Below are 14,823 nucleotides of genomic sequence, written 5' to 3'. Positions count from 1 at the left end.
GCTCCTTCACAGAGTGTTTGGTCTCAGTGTGTGGCTGGGGCTTGGTGTGCCCTGGGCAAAATAAAAACCATTTCCTACAGTGTCCTTGGCCCATGGAGGGGACAGCTGTGGGTGGGTGTGCCCGGGGCTGGCTCTGCCATTCCCAGCCAGACTCATTCCACAGGCTCCAGCCCTGCTCCTGGTGGTGTCCCAGAGTGTCCTGTTCTTCCATCCTCTGGGAGGGTGCTTGGGGATGCTGTGGGAGCTCTGACCCCCATCCAGGGTGGGGTGAACCAGCAGGGCCCCCATTCCAGAGCAGGGTGACTGGGCTGGGTGTCATCCCTGCTCTTCCCAGCTGGATCCTGAAGCAGCAGGAGCTGCCATACCCAGGCCAGTCCATCCAGGGCAGGCTCCCCCTCTCTATTCACCCCTTTCCCAGGGGATTGTGTGGGATCCAGCCTCTCCAGCAGCAGGGTTTGCTGTGGCCAGGCTGGGGGCTGCTGTGCACCGGGCACAGCCAGGACTGGCCCCTGGCCAGGGGTAAACAGCTCCTTTGTTTTCCTGGAGGAGTACGAGGGATTATATTCTGTTGAGCTCACTTGGTATTGTGCAGCCACATGTAATCAGCTCCTCCGAGGAGCTGAGTTAATTGTTTGTGAAACAGGAAGGGTGCTGGTTGTCTCCTGTAAGGAGGTGAGCTTGAGAGGGGCATCGTGGAAAGGGGTGGCTCGTCCAGCTCCTGAATTAGGAGGGATTGAAGCCAAATTGTCGCTCTGCAGCCCTAGATTTGTCACTCTGCAAATGCTCTGTCGTGAGCTGGGGAAGGCTCTTCCAGCCAGGAGTCTGTGCCTCCCCTCTGACTCCTATTAAACGTGCTTAAAAATGAAATGAACTTATAAAACGTGCTTAAAAATGAAACGAAGGCTGCGTCGTTGTCGGTAATTGTTGTGCAAATGTGATACTCCCTGCAAGCTGTGGAACAGGCCAGGGCTGTGTTTACCCGGAGAGGCAGCCGGCTTTCCAAGTGTAATGAGTCAGCTCCGGGAACAGAAGGGGCGCAGAATTAATCTGGCATCCGTCTGGCCTTTTCTCAGTTAAACAGGTTTTGGAAGCTCCACGTGAATAGGTGCCTACCCTGGTACAAGCAGCCACAAAGAGTTGGGAGTGGGCAGGGTTTTTTTGGGAATATATTGGCAGTGTGCTGGTCATGGGGTGCTTTGTGACGTGGGGTTGGGTGACCCGGTCCCACCATCAGCAGAGGTGAAGCTGCTTGGGTTTAATATCCATTGCAAGGTGTAAATAAATTTCCCTTGCCCAGCACTTCCATCTGAATTTCTACCTCTTAGATTTGCAGTGAATATTGAAGGGAATATTGTCCTCTGCTCCTGCTTCCTCCAGGCACACGCTCCTTCCTGCTGTACCTGCACCTTAATGAGCCCCTGTAAGAGAAACCGAGGGGAAATAATTCTTGCATTTACCCAGCTGGCTAATGATGGCTGGCAGAGAGAGATTCCTGGGGCTGGGAATGGCTGGAGCTGCTCCTGCAGGGCATGTGCAGCATGGAGGGCTCTGTGGGCTGTCCCAAAACTCAGCTGTCCCTGAGCAGGGGGAGCACGAGGAGATGTTTTCTCAATTCCCAAAGTTTTGTTCCTAAATATGGGTAACAACCTTCCCACAGCCCAGGCAGAGGAGCTGGAGAATGATCTGCCTTGGGAAGCACAGGAAACACCAGCACTGTCTGTGCCTGGTGCTTTGGTCTGGGAATTTGTGCTGCTCCAGGGCTGGGCTGGGGCCTCTGAATCACCTTTAAAAACAAAAAAAAAAAACCCAACCCAAAGAGTCCCAAGGCCTCTGAGGCGTAAATGGAACAGAAATTTTGAAGGGATTTCCTGGGAACTTCTAAATACAATACTTCTCTCTTCTCTTTGAGAATTCCCATCTCCCTGGACAATTTCCTGCAGTTGTAGCTCTGCAGAGCTGCTGCTGTAAAATGTAAATGGGTGCAATTTAGAGCTGGCAGGTGACAATTACATGGGGAAAAGTTCCTGTCTGTGCCATTCCAGCCTCAGGCCGAGGAGCCCAGTTGCTGTTGTGGTTTCTGGGGCTCGCTCCTCACAGACACCCCATTCCACTGATGCTTTCCAGCCTCTGGTCTTGAGAGAGGAGATATTCCTGTTCACCTGAAGGGGCCTTGGCTGCAGCTGGTGTCCCTGAGCCATGCCCCAGCTGTATTTCACATGGCAGTTGTCTCTCCAGCCCTGTGACCAGGCAGCCCAGGAGGAGCAGGAGCGCTTTGTCCTCTCCAGGTTGGCTTTCCCAGGGTGAGGAGCTGTGACAAACCAGTCCATGAGCACTGAGCCCTCCTGCTCCCATCTCACAATGGCAACATGCTCCAAAAGTGCATTTTTAATGGAGGTTTTGTACTTTGTTTGGTTCTGCAAGTGTGTCTGGGAATTCAGTGTGTCAGGGCTGTCCCAGCCTGGGGTCTGTCCCCATGTCCCTGTGCTCAGCACAGAGCTGCAGCTGCAGGAAGCTTCATGTGGGCTTGGGGTGATGCTGTGGATGAAGAGCAGGAGGGCTGTTGCTCTTTGGTGGGACTTGTTCCCTTCTGGTTCCTTGAATATGAAACAAGCCATGTCTGCAGCTGCAGGATCCAGTTTGGAGTTGGCCTCTTCTCCCAGGAACAGTGATAGGATGGGAGGAAACAGCCTCAGGCTGTGCCAGAGGAGGTTCAGGTTGGAAATCAGGAAGAATTTCTTCATGGAAAGGGTTGTCAGGCATTGGAAGAGTCTGCCCAGGTAGATGGCATTGTTCTCATCCCTGGAGGTGTCCAAGGAAGGCCTGGATGTGGCACTCAGTGCTCTGGGCTGGTGACCAGGCTGGGATTGGCACAGGTTGGACTCCGTGTTCTGGGAGGTCTTTTCCAAGCTCAGTGATTCTGTGTGATTCCATGTGGGACTCCTTGCAGCACCTCTGTTACTCTCTGGGAAGGTGGCAGGAACCTGCTGCAGCTTTTGCAGATTTGAGGGTGCTCTGCCATCCTGGTGTTTCCATCCAGGGGTTGGGAGGGGGTTTATCCCCACGGGAAGTGTTTGTCTTTCCCCCCACAACAGAGAGATCCTTCTGAGATGTCTGACCTGCCTTCTCCTCTCTCCCAACAGACGGTTGATGATGAGGCGATGGCAGCATAAATGAAGATCAAGTAAGGAAGGCAGAACGATGCCCAAGGGTGGGTGTTCTAAAACACCACAGTCAGAAGATTTCTCTCTCAGCAACGACATGGTGGAGAAACAAACGGGGAAAAAGGTAACGTGCCACCTGCCTTCCTTTGGGGATGCTGCTCTTTGAGCCTGGAGTCTGGAAGCTGTGACTGTGTTTGTCATGGGAGGTTGCCCTGGGCTCTTACTGGGGGATTTACACTGGTGTGTTGGTGCTCTGGCAGCTGGTGGGGTTGGATTTGTTTCCCTGTGGCTGCAGTCCTTCCCAGGATGTGCTGTGCCCACTTGGACCCAGCTCAGCTCAGCAGCAACAGGAGCTGCTTTGGAAGATTCTCTTTTGCAAGTTCTGTGTGGTTTTAGGGGTCTCTGCACTAAGCTGTGGAAGGCCTGGGTGATGTGGTGATGGTGCAAGTGTGTGCTGGGTGAGGGAGGAGTTTCTCCTCCTCTGGATGGAGATCCAGGTCCTTGTCAGCACGGCTGGTCTGGCTTTCCCCAGCAGCACAGCTGGGCCAGGCTCAGCCCAGGAGCTGCTCTGCTGAAACTGCTGCTTCTGAGAGTTGATTTGAGGTGTTGTCTGGTTTTTGGCGTGGCTTAGGTGAAACTACTGAGATGAAATCTGAGTTTAAGGATAAATATCTTCACACTTCTCCTCTTCATCCCATTTGGCTCCAGGCATGAGCCCAGTGTGCTCTCATTCAGCTTTTCCCCCCCTTCTCAGTCATTTCCAGTCAATAGCTGTGCAGAAAACTGTGCAAATGTTACCTTTAAATAAACATGAAAACCTACATCTGCTGAATTCTGCTCAGGAACAAATCTCATCCACTTCCCTTTCATCTCCTTGCTCCAGTTTCTCAGCACTCCCCTGGGAGTTTCTGCCAGGCCCCAGGAGCTGAAGCTGAGCATGGCAAGCCCCAGCTCTATAATTTCCCCTGCATCCCCACCCCGGTGATGGCAGCAACTCCTTGTATGACTGAGCTGACATTATTGACAAAATGAGAAAAATACAGAATAACCAACAGGAAAATCCCAGCCAGGATTTGGTTATGGAGCACCTTGGTGGCATCTGTCACATTCCCCTTTCTGTGTCACTGCAAGTGGGCACAGCGTGGGGCTTCTAGGAGGGGACAAAATCTGGGATTAGGGATGTTGGAGGGGGAACAGCTGCCTGGCAGCACCGGGAAGATGCCAGCATTTACCCTGGCCAAGGAGGCTGTGCCCAGCAGTGCAGGATATGTAAATACAGGCTGGGTAAGAAGCTTAATGCTGGCGCAGGTGCTTGGGGAGGGAGAGGATCAGTTGGAATATGAATCAGCTCCCATTTTATTCCATCCACTCCCGGCAGCTTAAAGGCTGCGTGTTATTTACAGAGCAGGTTTGGCGAGCGGCGCGGGGCACGCCGGGAAGCAGAGTTATCTCCTGCTGGCTAAATAACTAGGACACAATTCCTGCCTCCCATTCAGGACTGCCTCTGAGAGGGGACAGGGCAGAGTTTCTGCTCCTTTAATTCTGGCTCTTTCAGCAGAGGAGGCGCTCACAGGCTCTCGTCCTGCAGGGGCTGAGCTGAGCTGCAGCCTGAGTGGCTTTTGCCCTGTTTCTGGTTAATTCTGAAGCTGAGCTGGAGCAGTGACTCAGGGGAAAAGCACTTCGACCTCCTCCCTGCAGACGCTGTTGTACCTGCCTGTCAGCAGCCGCTGCCTTGCATTTATCTTGCCTTTGTCAACACCTTCAAAGGCCGGAGCTGGGACTTGGCTCAGCTTCCCTGTGAGGCTGGGAGGGAGAGCAGAGCCGGGTCCTGCACAGGGACCCGCCGTGGGCACAGGAGAGCGTGGCAAAGGGCTGCCAACCAAGTGTTTTCCTCCTAATGGGACCTTAATATCAAATAGTTGATTTAGCATTAAACAGGCTTTACATGTCTGGGCTCTGCAGCTCTGGCAGATGGAGAGGGGATCCTGGTGCTGCAGTGGGCTGAGTACCACAGGGGACAAGGGGGCTGGCCTTGAGCTGAAGGAGGAGAGGTTTAAATGGGATATTGGCAGGACATCCTTCCCTGTGAGGGTGGAGAAGCACTGGCACAGGTGCCCAGAGAAGCTGTGGCTGCCCCTGCATCCCTGGCAGTGTCCAAGGCCAGGTTGGATGGGACTTGGAGCAGCCTGGGCTGGTGGAAGGTGTCCCTGGCCATGGCAGGGAGTAGAACCAGATGAGTTTTGAGGTCCCTTCATACCCAGACCTCTCCATTCTGTGATCACCAACTTCTGCACCTGATTTCCATGCTTGATCAGGTATCAGGCTCTCAGGGAGCTGCTCCAGAGGGCTCCTGCCTGGGGGAAGAGGCTGTGAGCTGCTGCCTGGCAGTAGCAGAGCTCATTTCAGCAGGGAACTCCTGGCTCTCTGCTCCCTGCCCCTCCATGGGAGGGACTCGGGAACTGGTGGGATGCAGCCCTGAGAGTGAAGTGGATTAAAGTGGAGTCTGAGGGCGTTGGATGCTCGGTGGTGTTGGATCAGGAGCTGTTTCTCCTGGGCTTTCTGGAGCCCTTATAAGGCTGCACAAGCCTGCCCGGGGCGGGCACTGGCAGCCCCCGGGCTCCTCCTGCTCCCTTCAGCCTCAAGGCTTTTGTAAAAATCTCTATGCCATATATGAATAATTCTCCTTTCTGGTCTAGATGCACAGATCCCCGTAGCAGGAGGAGATTACTCATGACTTATGCTGAGCAGAGCACCACAGCAAGGGTTATATCAGTTTGTCAGAAGCATTTCCTGATGGGCCTGGCCTGGCTGCGTGCTTGCACCGTGTGCTTGGCGCAGCCTTTGCCTCTTTATGGGGAAATGCTCCCTCTTGCATAGTCAAAAGTGCATTTTTGCTGCAGTGAGCACCAGGCAGAGCAGCACTTACCCCAGTTTTTGCTTGTAGGAGCTGGCAGAGGTTAAAAACTTGAGGTTTTTCTCCTTCCCCTTCTCCCCTTTTCAGAAAAGGGAACGTGGTCCTCATTTTTCGGTTCTTCATTAAATCTGTTGTGCTGTCAGGGCTTTCCAGACTGGAGGAGTGAGTGCTGAGCTCTGTGTCCAGCACAGAGTCACCCACAGGGTGTGAAAGCTGCAGGGATATCTGGGTGGCTGAAGAGATGACATTTCAGTGAAGTTAATCAGCCCATGCTCATCACTGGGTCATATTTCTTACAAACTTTGGTGCCTGAGGCTCACAGGAACGGGGCTTCAGCTCCACTCACCTCCATGCTCCACATGTTTTATTGCAGCATTGATAACAACACAAATTCAAACTTCCTGGAACTTTGTGTGTGTGCTGTACTCTGGCTTTGGGAAGGCTACGAGGGGCCCAGATTTAGGGAATTGTTTGGTTTTCACCACATCCAGTTGCTTTCTGAGTAGAACTGCATCCGTTCCTTTTTGTAATGCAGGGTGGGAACCTTCTGCCCCCTCTCCCTTCCTGCTGGCAGGGCCAGGACAGACCCACTGGTGCAGGGAAAGTCCCTCTGTGGCAGCATTTGCTTTTTGCAGCGTGGGTTGTTTGCCCACAGCAGGAGTCTGACGTGGGGCACCAGCCTTGGAGCCCTCCTGGGCTTCTCCTCCCGGGCTGCCCGTGCTGGTTTTGTTCAGTGCTGCCTAATTTTTACTGACATCACAACCTGGAATGCTTGGAGCTGGTTTTGGAGAACAAAGGGCTTTGGGGATTTCCATGGCTGGCAGTGCAAGTCTCTGCATAAGCGCTGGGCTGCGAGTCAGGCTCTGTCTGAGCGAGGTGACGGGGCTGGAAATGCAGATTTCTTTGCATGGCTTTGTAAATCATAAAATCATGGGCTGGTTTGGGTTGGAAGAGACCTTAAAGCTCATCTCATCCCTTCCACTAGGTCACGTTGCTCAGAGCCCCATCTGAATGGCTCTATCTTGCAGAAATCTGCATCAAAAAACCCCACAGGATTGTTTTTGCTGTGAGGACTGGCCTTTGGCCAGTTTGTGTGTCACAAGTGCCCTGAGCAGATTGGTATCAGGGTGTGTGGTGCTGGGAGAAGCCCTTCCATCCCCACCCTGCAGCACCTCACTCTGGGCGGCTGCTGGGGCCAGTTCCTGGTGGGTTTGTGCTGCAACCACAGCAGCTGAGAGCAGCTTGTGATGCATCTTTTCACTTTTGCAAGAGCAGCTCAAGGTGGGTAGTTACTCATACAGTAACTCTCCTGCAAGTGTGATGTGGCAGGAGGGGATTTTTTTTCTGCACTCACGGCTGCTGATTCCCCTTTGCCAAAGCAGCTTTTATTAAACCTGCAAAGGGAAACTTGTTGTTGCTGCTGAGCTCTCAACTCTTCCCCATCCCCAAACTCCTGTCCTGGCTTTGGAGAGCCCAGCTTTTACACAGGGCTGTTCATCCAAGTCTCCCTGCCATGTCAAGGCCAGGCTGGATGGGGCAGCCTGATCCAGTGGAAGGTGTCCCTGCCCATGGCAAAAAAGGGTTGGGATGAGATGAGCTTTGAGGTCTTTTCCAATCCAAACCGTTCCAGGATTTCATGATTCTCATTTGGATTTGTTCCATTTGTGAAACCTGATTCCGATGAGTCTGAGCTTACTTTAAACATGAAAAATGAAACCAGGTTTTACTCGAGTAAAGGACGACATTCTTCATTACAGAATTGGAAATAATTAGAGAAGTAAAGCTTAAAATAAGAAAACGAAAACTTGCAGGGTTTGGACTTTCCAACTGCCTTGATGTTCCACCCTCTGCTGCAGGCATCCCCAGCAGGTCACTGCTTTCCAGGGGGAAGCAAAGTCTGGATCCTCCTTGCTCCAATTAGTAGGAAAGGTTATCATTGTGCTACTGGAGGAATTAATCTTCAAAGCAGAGCCGGCGCTGCCGCCGCTTCCTTCGCTGCCTGGTGTTTAATTGTGCTGAGCTGAGTGGATCAGCAGCTCCCAGCCTTGGGGTGGATGCAAAGGAAGCTCTGCCCGAGCGTGCCCAGCACCAGGATTCACATGGACACTGCCAGGACTCACCCTCTGCTCCCAGAAGGGTTTTCTCATCATTCCTCTACTCTGTCTCTCCTCTGACAATAACTGTGGCTTTGAAGTGACAGGGGAGAGGGTTAGATGGGATACTGGGAAGGAATCCTTCTCTGTGAGGGTGCCCAGAGAAGCTGTGGCTGCCCCTGGATCCCTGGAAGTGTCCCAGGCCAGGCTGGATGGAGCTTGGAGCAATCTGGGGTGGTGGAAGGTGTCCCTGCCCATACAAGATGAGCTTTAAGGTCACTTCCAACCCAAACAACTCCATGATTCAAACTTCTAGAATGAGCTGCATTTTTACCTGTCCTGCCCTTTTTCACACTCCTGAGTTCACAGCAATCCCAGGCAGCATTAATCCAGCAGAAAACCTACCTGTGTGTCTAACAGCATCATCCAGATGCTGCTTGACCTCTGACAGCCTCGGTGCCCTGACTGCTTCACCCTGCAGGAACCTCACAGACTCCTGTCTGAAGTGTTCAGAGATGCCTTTTATTCAGGTAGATACCAGGAAAAGTTCAGAATGTGAACAGCCACTGTGGAAAAAAAGGTGCATTATTTATTTGGTGGCTTTTTATCTGCAAACACACACATTTTATTTTATTCCTTTGATAAAATATTTCATAGAATCACAGAACCAGGACAGACCAGGTACCTGCTCACAACACAGGTGATGGAGGCTCCCTGGCCTCTCTGCCACCTCAGAGCAGCACAAGTGGCATGGTTTGTTAGTCCAAACTATTTTTGTTCACCTCAGAAAGCGTAAGTCAAAAGCTTTTCACTGTGGAGGGTTTAAAGGAAATGCTGGAGTGTTTATTTTGGCTGTGGGGGCTCTGTCCCGTCGCTCCAGGGCCGGTGCTTGGCGGCTGCTCTCCAGCAGGGCTGCCCTTGCTGGGGCTCCGAGCGTGCCTTGGCTGCCTCCCACCACAGAGCCCTGTCAGGCAGGTTTGTTTCTCTTGCTTTACCAAAAAAGGGATTCCCCAACCCATTTCCTTCATCCTCTGCAGAGCGCAGCTGTCACACTGCCCGTGGTGCAAACACATCCCCCTGGGGCGAGCCAGGGGCTTCTCTTCCTCCTGTGGCTGAGCTGTGGCTCCAGACAGACACGGAAAGGGGAAGGAGCCACGCACACGGGGACAGTGACACTGCAGTCCTGTGACTGCTGCCACTGGGGCCACCTGCCAGGCAGCAGGACTGTGCCTCTCTAAACAAGGGAATGCTCCTGGGTTGGCTCATCTGAGCTTCCAGCCACACTCTGGCATGATTCTGAGGTTCTTGTATTTAATCTCACTCTGCCTCTAAAGTGCAGAGTCTGGGTTTTGCTGGGTTGTTGAAATCAGATCTGTGACAAAGCCACTTGTGCTGCTCTTGTTGTTCAGGTAGGGGCACAGTGGTCAGTCCAGAACTGCTCACTTAAAATAATCCTGTTCCTCACATACAAAGAACACAGGGCATGACCTGGGGCCGTGCATTCCCAGCACACTGGGCTCCTGGAGTTTGAGCTGGGAGCCAGCTCTCCCTGCTCATGTCAAAAATCTCACCTGTCTCAGTATCTCTAACTTTTGCTTGGGATGTTCATTCAAAATCTCTCCCTGCTTTTGAGCAGTTCACAGCATTTCTGCTTCACATTAAAATCCAAACCAGCCCAAACAAGCAGGGCTGATACAAAGCAGGAATGGATCGTTCTTGTCATGTGGTTGCATTTGGAAATTCTCACATTCCCCCATCCCAGCCTACCTTCCCCCCTGCCCAGAGCTGGGTGCATCCTTAGCCTCATGCAAAGTGCTGGCTTTGTTTTTCACATGAATTGGTTGGAATTTGGCACCACAGCAGCCTCGATTGGCCTGGCTCTGCTCTGGTGGTGGCAGAGCTTTAAATCTTGGTGGAGGCTGTGTTGGCAATCCCTGATGCTGGAAATCCACAGCAGAAAAGGAAGGGATGAGCCCAGTGCAGGATTTGGGGAACCAGCTCAGCACAGTCTGGAGAAGGCTCTTGTTGACCTTGGTCTCTTTTCTTTCCAGGATAAAGATAAAGTTTCTCTAACCAAGACTCCAAAGTTGGACCGGAGCGATGGCGGCAAAGAGGTGAAAGAGCGAGCGACCAAACGCAAGTTGCCTTTCACTGTCGGAACAAATGGAGATCAAAAAGACTCGGATACAGGTACAGAAATGGCACACTGCACCCCCAGACCCTGGCTCTTGGGGCTGCTGGGGAGCACACAGGATCCAGGGTGCAACCAGTCCATGTGGAAGTGTTGTATCAAATTCCCTGTGTTTTTTAATTGAAGGAAGAGGCACGTGGACAAGGGGCTGGATAACTGCTCTGCTCCACATGTGCACATCTTAGTGATGTTTTCAGGTGGATCCATGGCTGTGTGAGGAGACCCCCTTCCTTCAACAGCTGTTCTTGTTTCTGACTATCCCAGTTCAGGAATTGTGGCTGGGACAAGCAGAGCCTGCTTGTGAGAACTTGGAAAACAAGGGAATAAAGCTGAGTAGTCTTGTCAAGAAAATCAGCTAGCAGAATCTGGTCAAGCAGGTCAGTCTTGTAGCAGAAGAGTGGCTGCTGCATGAGGCTCCTGGGTGGGCTGTTGGATTTGTTAGCAGTTGGGAAGAACTGTCACAGAGCTTTGGCGTGGAGAAAATGGTTTTGTTCGGTTGTAATGGACTGAGCTGTGGATTTCTGGACAGGGATTTGTGTGAGTCCTTTTTGTACATTCCTAGGAAATCTGCATTTGGAAATAGTTGTGGCCAGGTAAATATCAGTGTTTGTGTAAAGAGATAAAACAGGCTAGAAGTTGGGAATGTGTTTGAACATGGTACAAGGGCTGTATTTGTTGGTGCTCTGTGGTGAGCCTGGGAGGTGGCCTGATGTGGGATTTGTCTCCTGGTTCAGGAGTGGGAAGGGCAGGTCTGGAAGGGCCAGAAGTGCCCCTGCAGCAGTGAGAGCTTTTCCACAGGCAGGACAGCAGTGGTGACGTGTCCTGAGGCTGGCCCAGTGTTTCCATGGGTTTGTGTTCCTGAGCTCCCTGTCTGGGGAGAAAGTTTCCAAACATTCATTAATTCTCTTAAATGTGTTTGCAAGGTTTGGGTTGCTGTGGTGTCTCCCTTGGTGTGTCACCTTTGCAGGGGTGGCTGGGGCCAGGCAGAGCTGATGAACCAGAGCTGGAGCTGCTCTTTGTCAAGGGTGTTTGTGCCACATTCAATACTGGGTTCAGAGCTGAAGCCCAAACTCACTGCAGGGCTGTGCCTGACCCTCGTGACAGCTGGAGTGTCACGACAGGGATCTGCTTTTCCCAGGGCTGCTCTGGCTGCAGAGATGTTGGAAATGTTTGGGCTGCAGTGAGAGGGAAACCAAATGCAGAGGAGAACAAAGAGAGCTGCTGGGAGAGGCTGGGGCTGCTGGGTGGGAGCTGCAGCCCATGAGACCCCCCTTGCTCAGGGTCTCCCCCGTTACCCTGTGCTTTCTTATCTCTGGACACGTCTTCCCCTTCCTCTGCACAGCTCTTCCCCTTCCTCTGCAGAGCCCTTCCCCTCCTCTGCAGAGCCCTTCTCCTCCTCTGCAGAGCCCATCCTTCCTGGGGAAGTGGGTGAGCTGAGGGGTAACAGCAGCCCAGCTCCAGAGGGGGTCATGGCACTCACAGACCCATTTAAAGACAAACTGGGCTCTCACAAACTCTGGGGAGGTGTGTGAGAAGTGCAGGCGAGTCTCAACAACCTGTTTGGTGGGGTCTGGGGAGGAGGTGACTCTGGGCTGGAGATCCCAGCAGGATCAATGTGCACAGTCAGACTGGTGCTTAGCAGGAGCCTGTTTCTCTTCCCTGACATCGTTTACTCCAGGAATCAGATACTGGAGGTGGGAAAAGACTTAGTGGGGATAGGAAAAGACTTCCTGGCACCTTGCTCTGCTCTTGCACCACCCCATTGTGAGTGTTTCAGGCCTGTCTGGTGTTGGCCTGGCTCAGGTAGAGGCAGGTACAGACGTGTTTGTGGTGCTCAGAAGCTGTTCTGGGGTGGAGGGGTCCCCCCAAGTCTGTGCTGAGGACACAGGTGTGACATGCAGGACAGGCTGGAGCAAAGGCTGCCATCTGCCCACCTCAGTCTCCTGCAGGAAGAGGAGGCTGCTGCTGCTGCTGGTTCTGCTCCTCAGCTTTGCTCCCAGCCCTCAGAGCAGCAGGATTGCACCATCCCTGCTGGCTGACCCCGGCTGCTTTATGTAACGTGGTCCTGCTTCCCAGGCTGTGTCCCTGGGCTGCTGTGTGTGCACGAGGGGGTGTGCCAGGATGTTCCACAGCCGTGTGGAATTCAGCTGTAGGGCTGTGGGAGCTCGCAGAGCTCTCTCTTTGCCTCTAGTGGGGTATTTTTCTCCTCTTCAAGTGTTTAAACAATAGCGTGGATCCTCATCCTGATGTGTTGCAGTGACTCATTTTCCTTAGCACGGCGTGTGTTGCTTTTTTCCCGGATGGCTCTGGCTCAGCCTTGACGTAGGTGTTCCATGTGTGGGGTGAGGAACATCAGAGGTGGGTTTGTCTGCTGTGCAAGGGCAGCACAACCTGCCCTGGCCAGGTGTGGGGCAGCAGCTGGTGCTGCAGGATGGTTGGAGGCTGTAGATGGGATATTGGGAAGGAATTCCTTCCTGTGAGGATGGGGAGGCCCTGGCACAGGGATGCTCCCCCTGGATCCCTGGAAGTGTCCAAGGCCAGGTTGAACAAGGCTTGGAGCACCCTGGAATAGTGGAAGGTGTCCCTGTCATGGCAGGGGATGGGACAAGATGAGGTTTAAGGTCCCTTCCCTCCTAAACCATTCCAGAATTCTGTGGGCTCCCAGAGGCACTACTGGCCAGCACTGTGCTGAGCACATGGTTTGGGTACAGTTGGTTCAGAGCTAAATCTTTTAAAATATCTTTCTCAAAATGGTTTCTAGAGCAACAATTCTGGCTCTCAGGTTCCTCCGAGTTAACTAAATAAACTGTCTTTAGGAAAAAAAAAAAATGGCATCGCGCCGTGAGCCTCCAGACTGTGCATGTTAACAGCTCCAGCACTGTGGGAGCAGCATCTCTGCGCCTCAGACTTCTCCTCCTTCCTTCTCCTTCCCTCAAGTGGCATCTCCCCACATCCACAGGCGCTGCCCAGAGCCTACGTGCTGCCTGGCAGCCGCCAAAGGAGCACAGCCAGCTCTTCTCCCAGCAATTCCAGCCAGGAGGGGGCTTCAGACCTGGAATATTGGATAATTGTGGTATTAACAAACAGGCAGGGAGAAGGGAGCAGTCCTGCTGGGAAGGCACCTGGCAGGAGAGGTGGGCACGGGCGGCTGGCGCAGCGGTGCCGGGGCTGCGGCGCTGAGCCACGGCTGAGTCACGGCTGAGTCAACGGCACCAGGCTGCCGGCGTGGAGCCGGGCACTCCCCAGCTGCCTGGGGCTCTGATGGGATGGAGCCGCACCAGCAGCTCCCTCTCTGCACACTGGGCCAGGTAACACTGCTGGGGAGCAGCTGTGAGGTGCACGGAGCGCAGAATTCCGTGTGCCCGCTGCTCCCGCGGTGCTTTCCTTAGCTGGGTGGCAGCTGACACTTGAGTCCCTTGGCTTGAGGTGCAGCTGTGGCTTCCAGGCCTTTAGTCATCAGCAGGGAGAGCTGAGGGTCAGTACAAATCTCAGAGCATGCTGAGACAATTTTGGGCTCTCACAGCTCTCCCTGGGAGCTGGGAAGGCCTGAGTGAGGCTGGGTCAAAGCTGGTGGTGCCCACAGTGCTGGGGGTTCTGCTCTCCTTGGGGTCCTGCTCCTTCCCTGGGTGTTCCAGTCCCTCCCTCTTTGTCCATTCTCTCCCTGTGTGTCCATCTCTTCCCTGAGTACTCTTGGAGGAATAAGGGAGAGAAAACTCCCACCAGCTCTCTGAGCTGCTCTGTGCACATCAACCTTTCCAGGCTCCGAGGGCTCTCCTGGTGCCCAGGGCTGATTCCAGGGGCTTGTGGTGGCCAGGGAGGTGCTGTGGTGGACAAGGGCCAGCATGAATATGGTTGGCAGGAGCTGGCCTTGGAGCTTCGAACTCCTCTCTAATCCCCCGAGGTTGTTACGTGACGCTAATTAGTAGGTTAGAAAATGCTTGATGAATCAGCTGACCCAAACCATCTCCCGGAGCCGGCTGCTGCTTGCCTAATGCCGGAGTGTTTGGAGTGACACGGCATGGGAACGGGCTCGTTAGTCCCAGACGGGCAAGGCTGGCGAGGGAATCCGTGAGAAGCAAATTGCTGGCTTATTAGAAAAGGCACCTGCATCCCACAGTGGTGTTTGTGCCATTGCTGTGCCTGGCTGTGCTCCGGTGTGTGCAGCTGGGGGCTCGGAGCTGCAGCGGGGCTTTCTTTGCCTGTGTCATTTCAATCCTTTTACTAAAATAGTAAGAAACTGTTCTCACCTAGCAACCAGGGAGAGAGTGAATGTCAGAGCTTCTCCCTTCCTAGCTGGGCTCCATAATGCTGGTACAGTGTGGAGAGCCTGGCACACAGCAGCCTTCAGATCACCCTGAGAAACTCCCCGTGTGCAGCAGCCATCTGGGAAGGGCTGTGCAGAAAACCAGGTCGTTTTATGATGGGAGCTGCCATAAATCTCCCTCCTCCCCCCTCATCACCTCC

General features: G+C 53.3%; 1 protein-coding gene across 2 annotated transcripts in view; it reads left to right on the top strand.

Moving 5' to 3' along the window:
* LOC117001618 (ankyrin repeat domain-containing protein 11-like) overlaps positions 1-14,823 on the top strand; it is a 125,338-nt gene that overhangs the window by 90,015 nt on the left and 20,500 nt on the right. For both annotated transcript variants that reach the window (XM_033070054.2, XM_033070055.2), the window contains exons 3-4: positions 3,141-3,285; positions 10,220-10,358. In XM_033070054.2, coding sequence (XP_032925945.1) covers positions 3,199-3,285; positions 10,220-10,358 — 226 coding nt within the window. In that variant the 5' untranslated portion in view covers positions 3,141-3,198. The remainder of the gene's footprint in view (positions 1-3,140; positions 3,286-10,219; positions 10,359-14,823) is intronic.

The sequence above is a fragment of the Catharus ustulatus genome, chromosome 11 (genome assembly GCF_009819885.2).
Source record: "Catharus ustulatus isolate bCatUst1 chromosome 11, bCatUst1.pri.v2, whole genome shotgun sequence".
Classification (NCBI taxonomy): Eukaryota; Metazoa; Chordata; class Aves; order Passeriformes; family Turdidae; genus Catharus; species Catharus ustulatus.
This window is presented reverse-complemented; position numbering and strand designations above follow the sequence as displayed.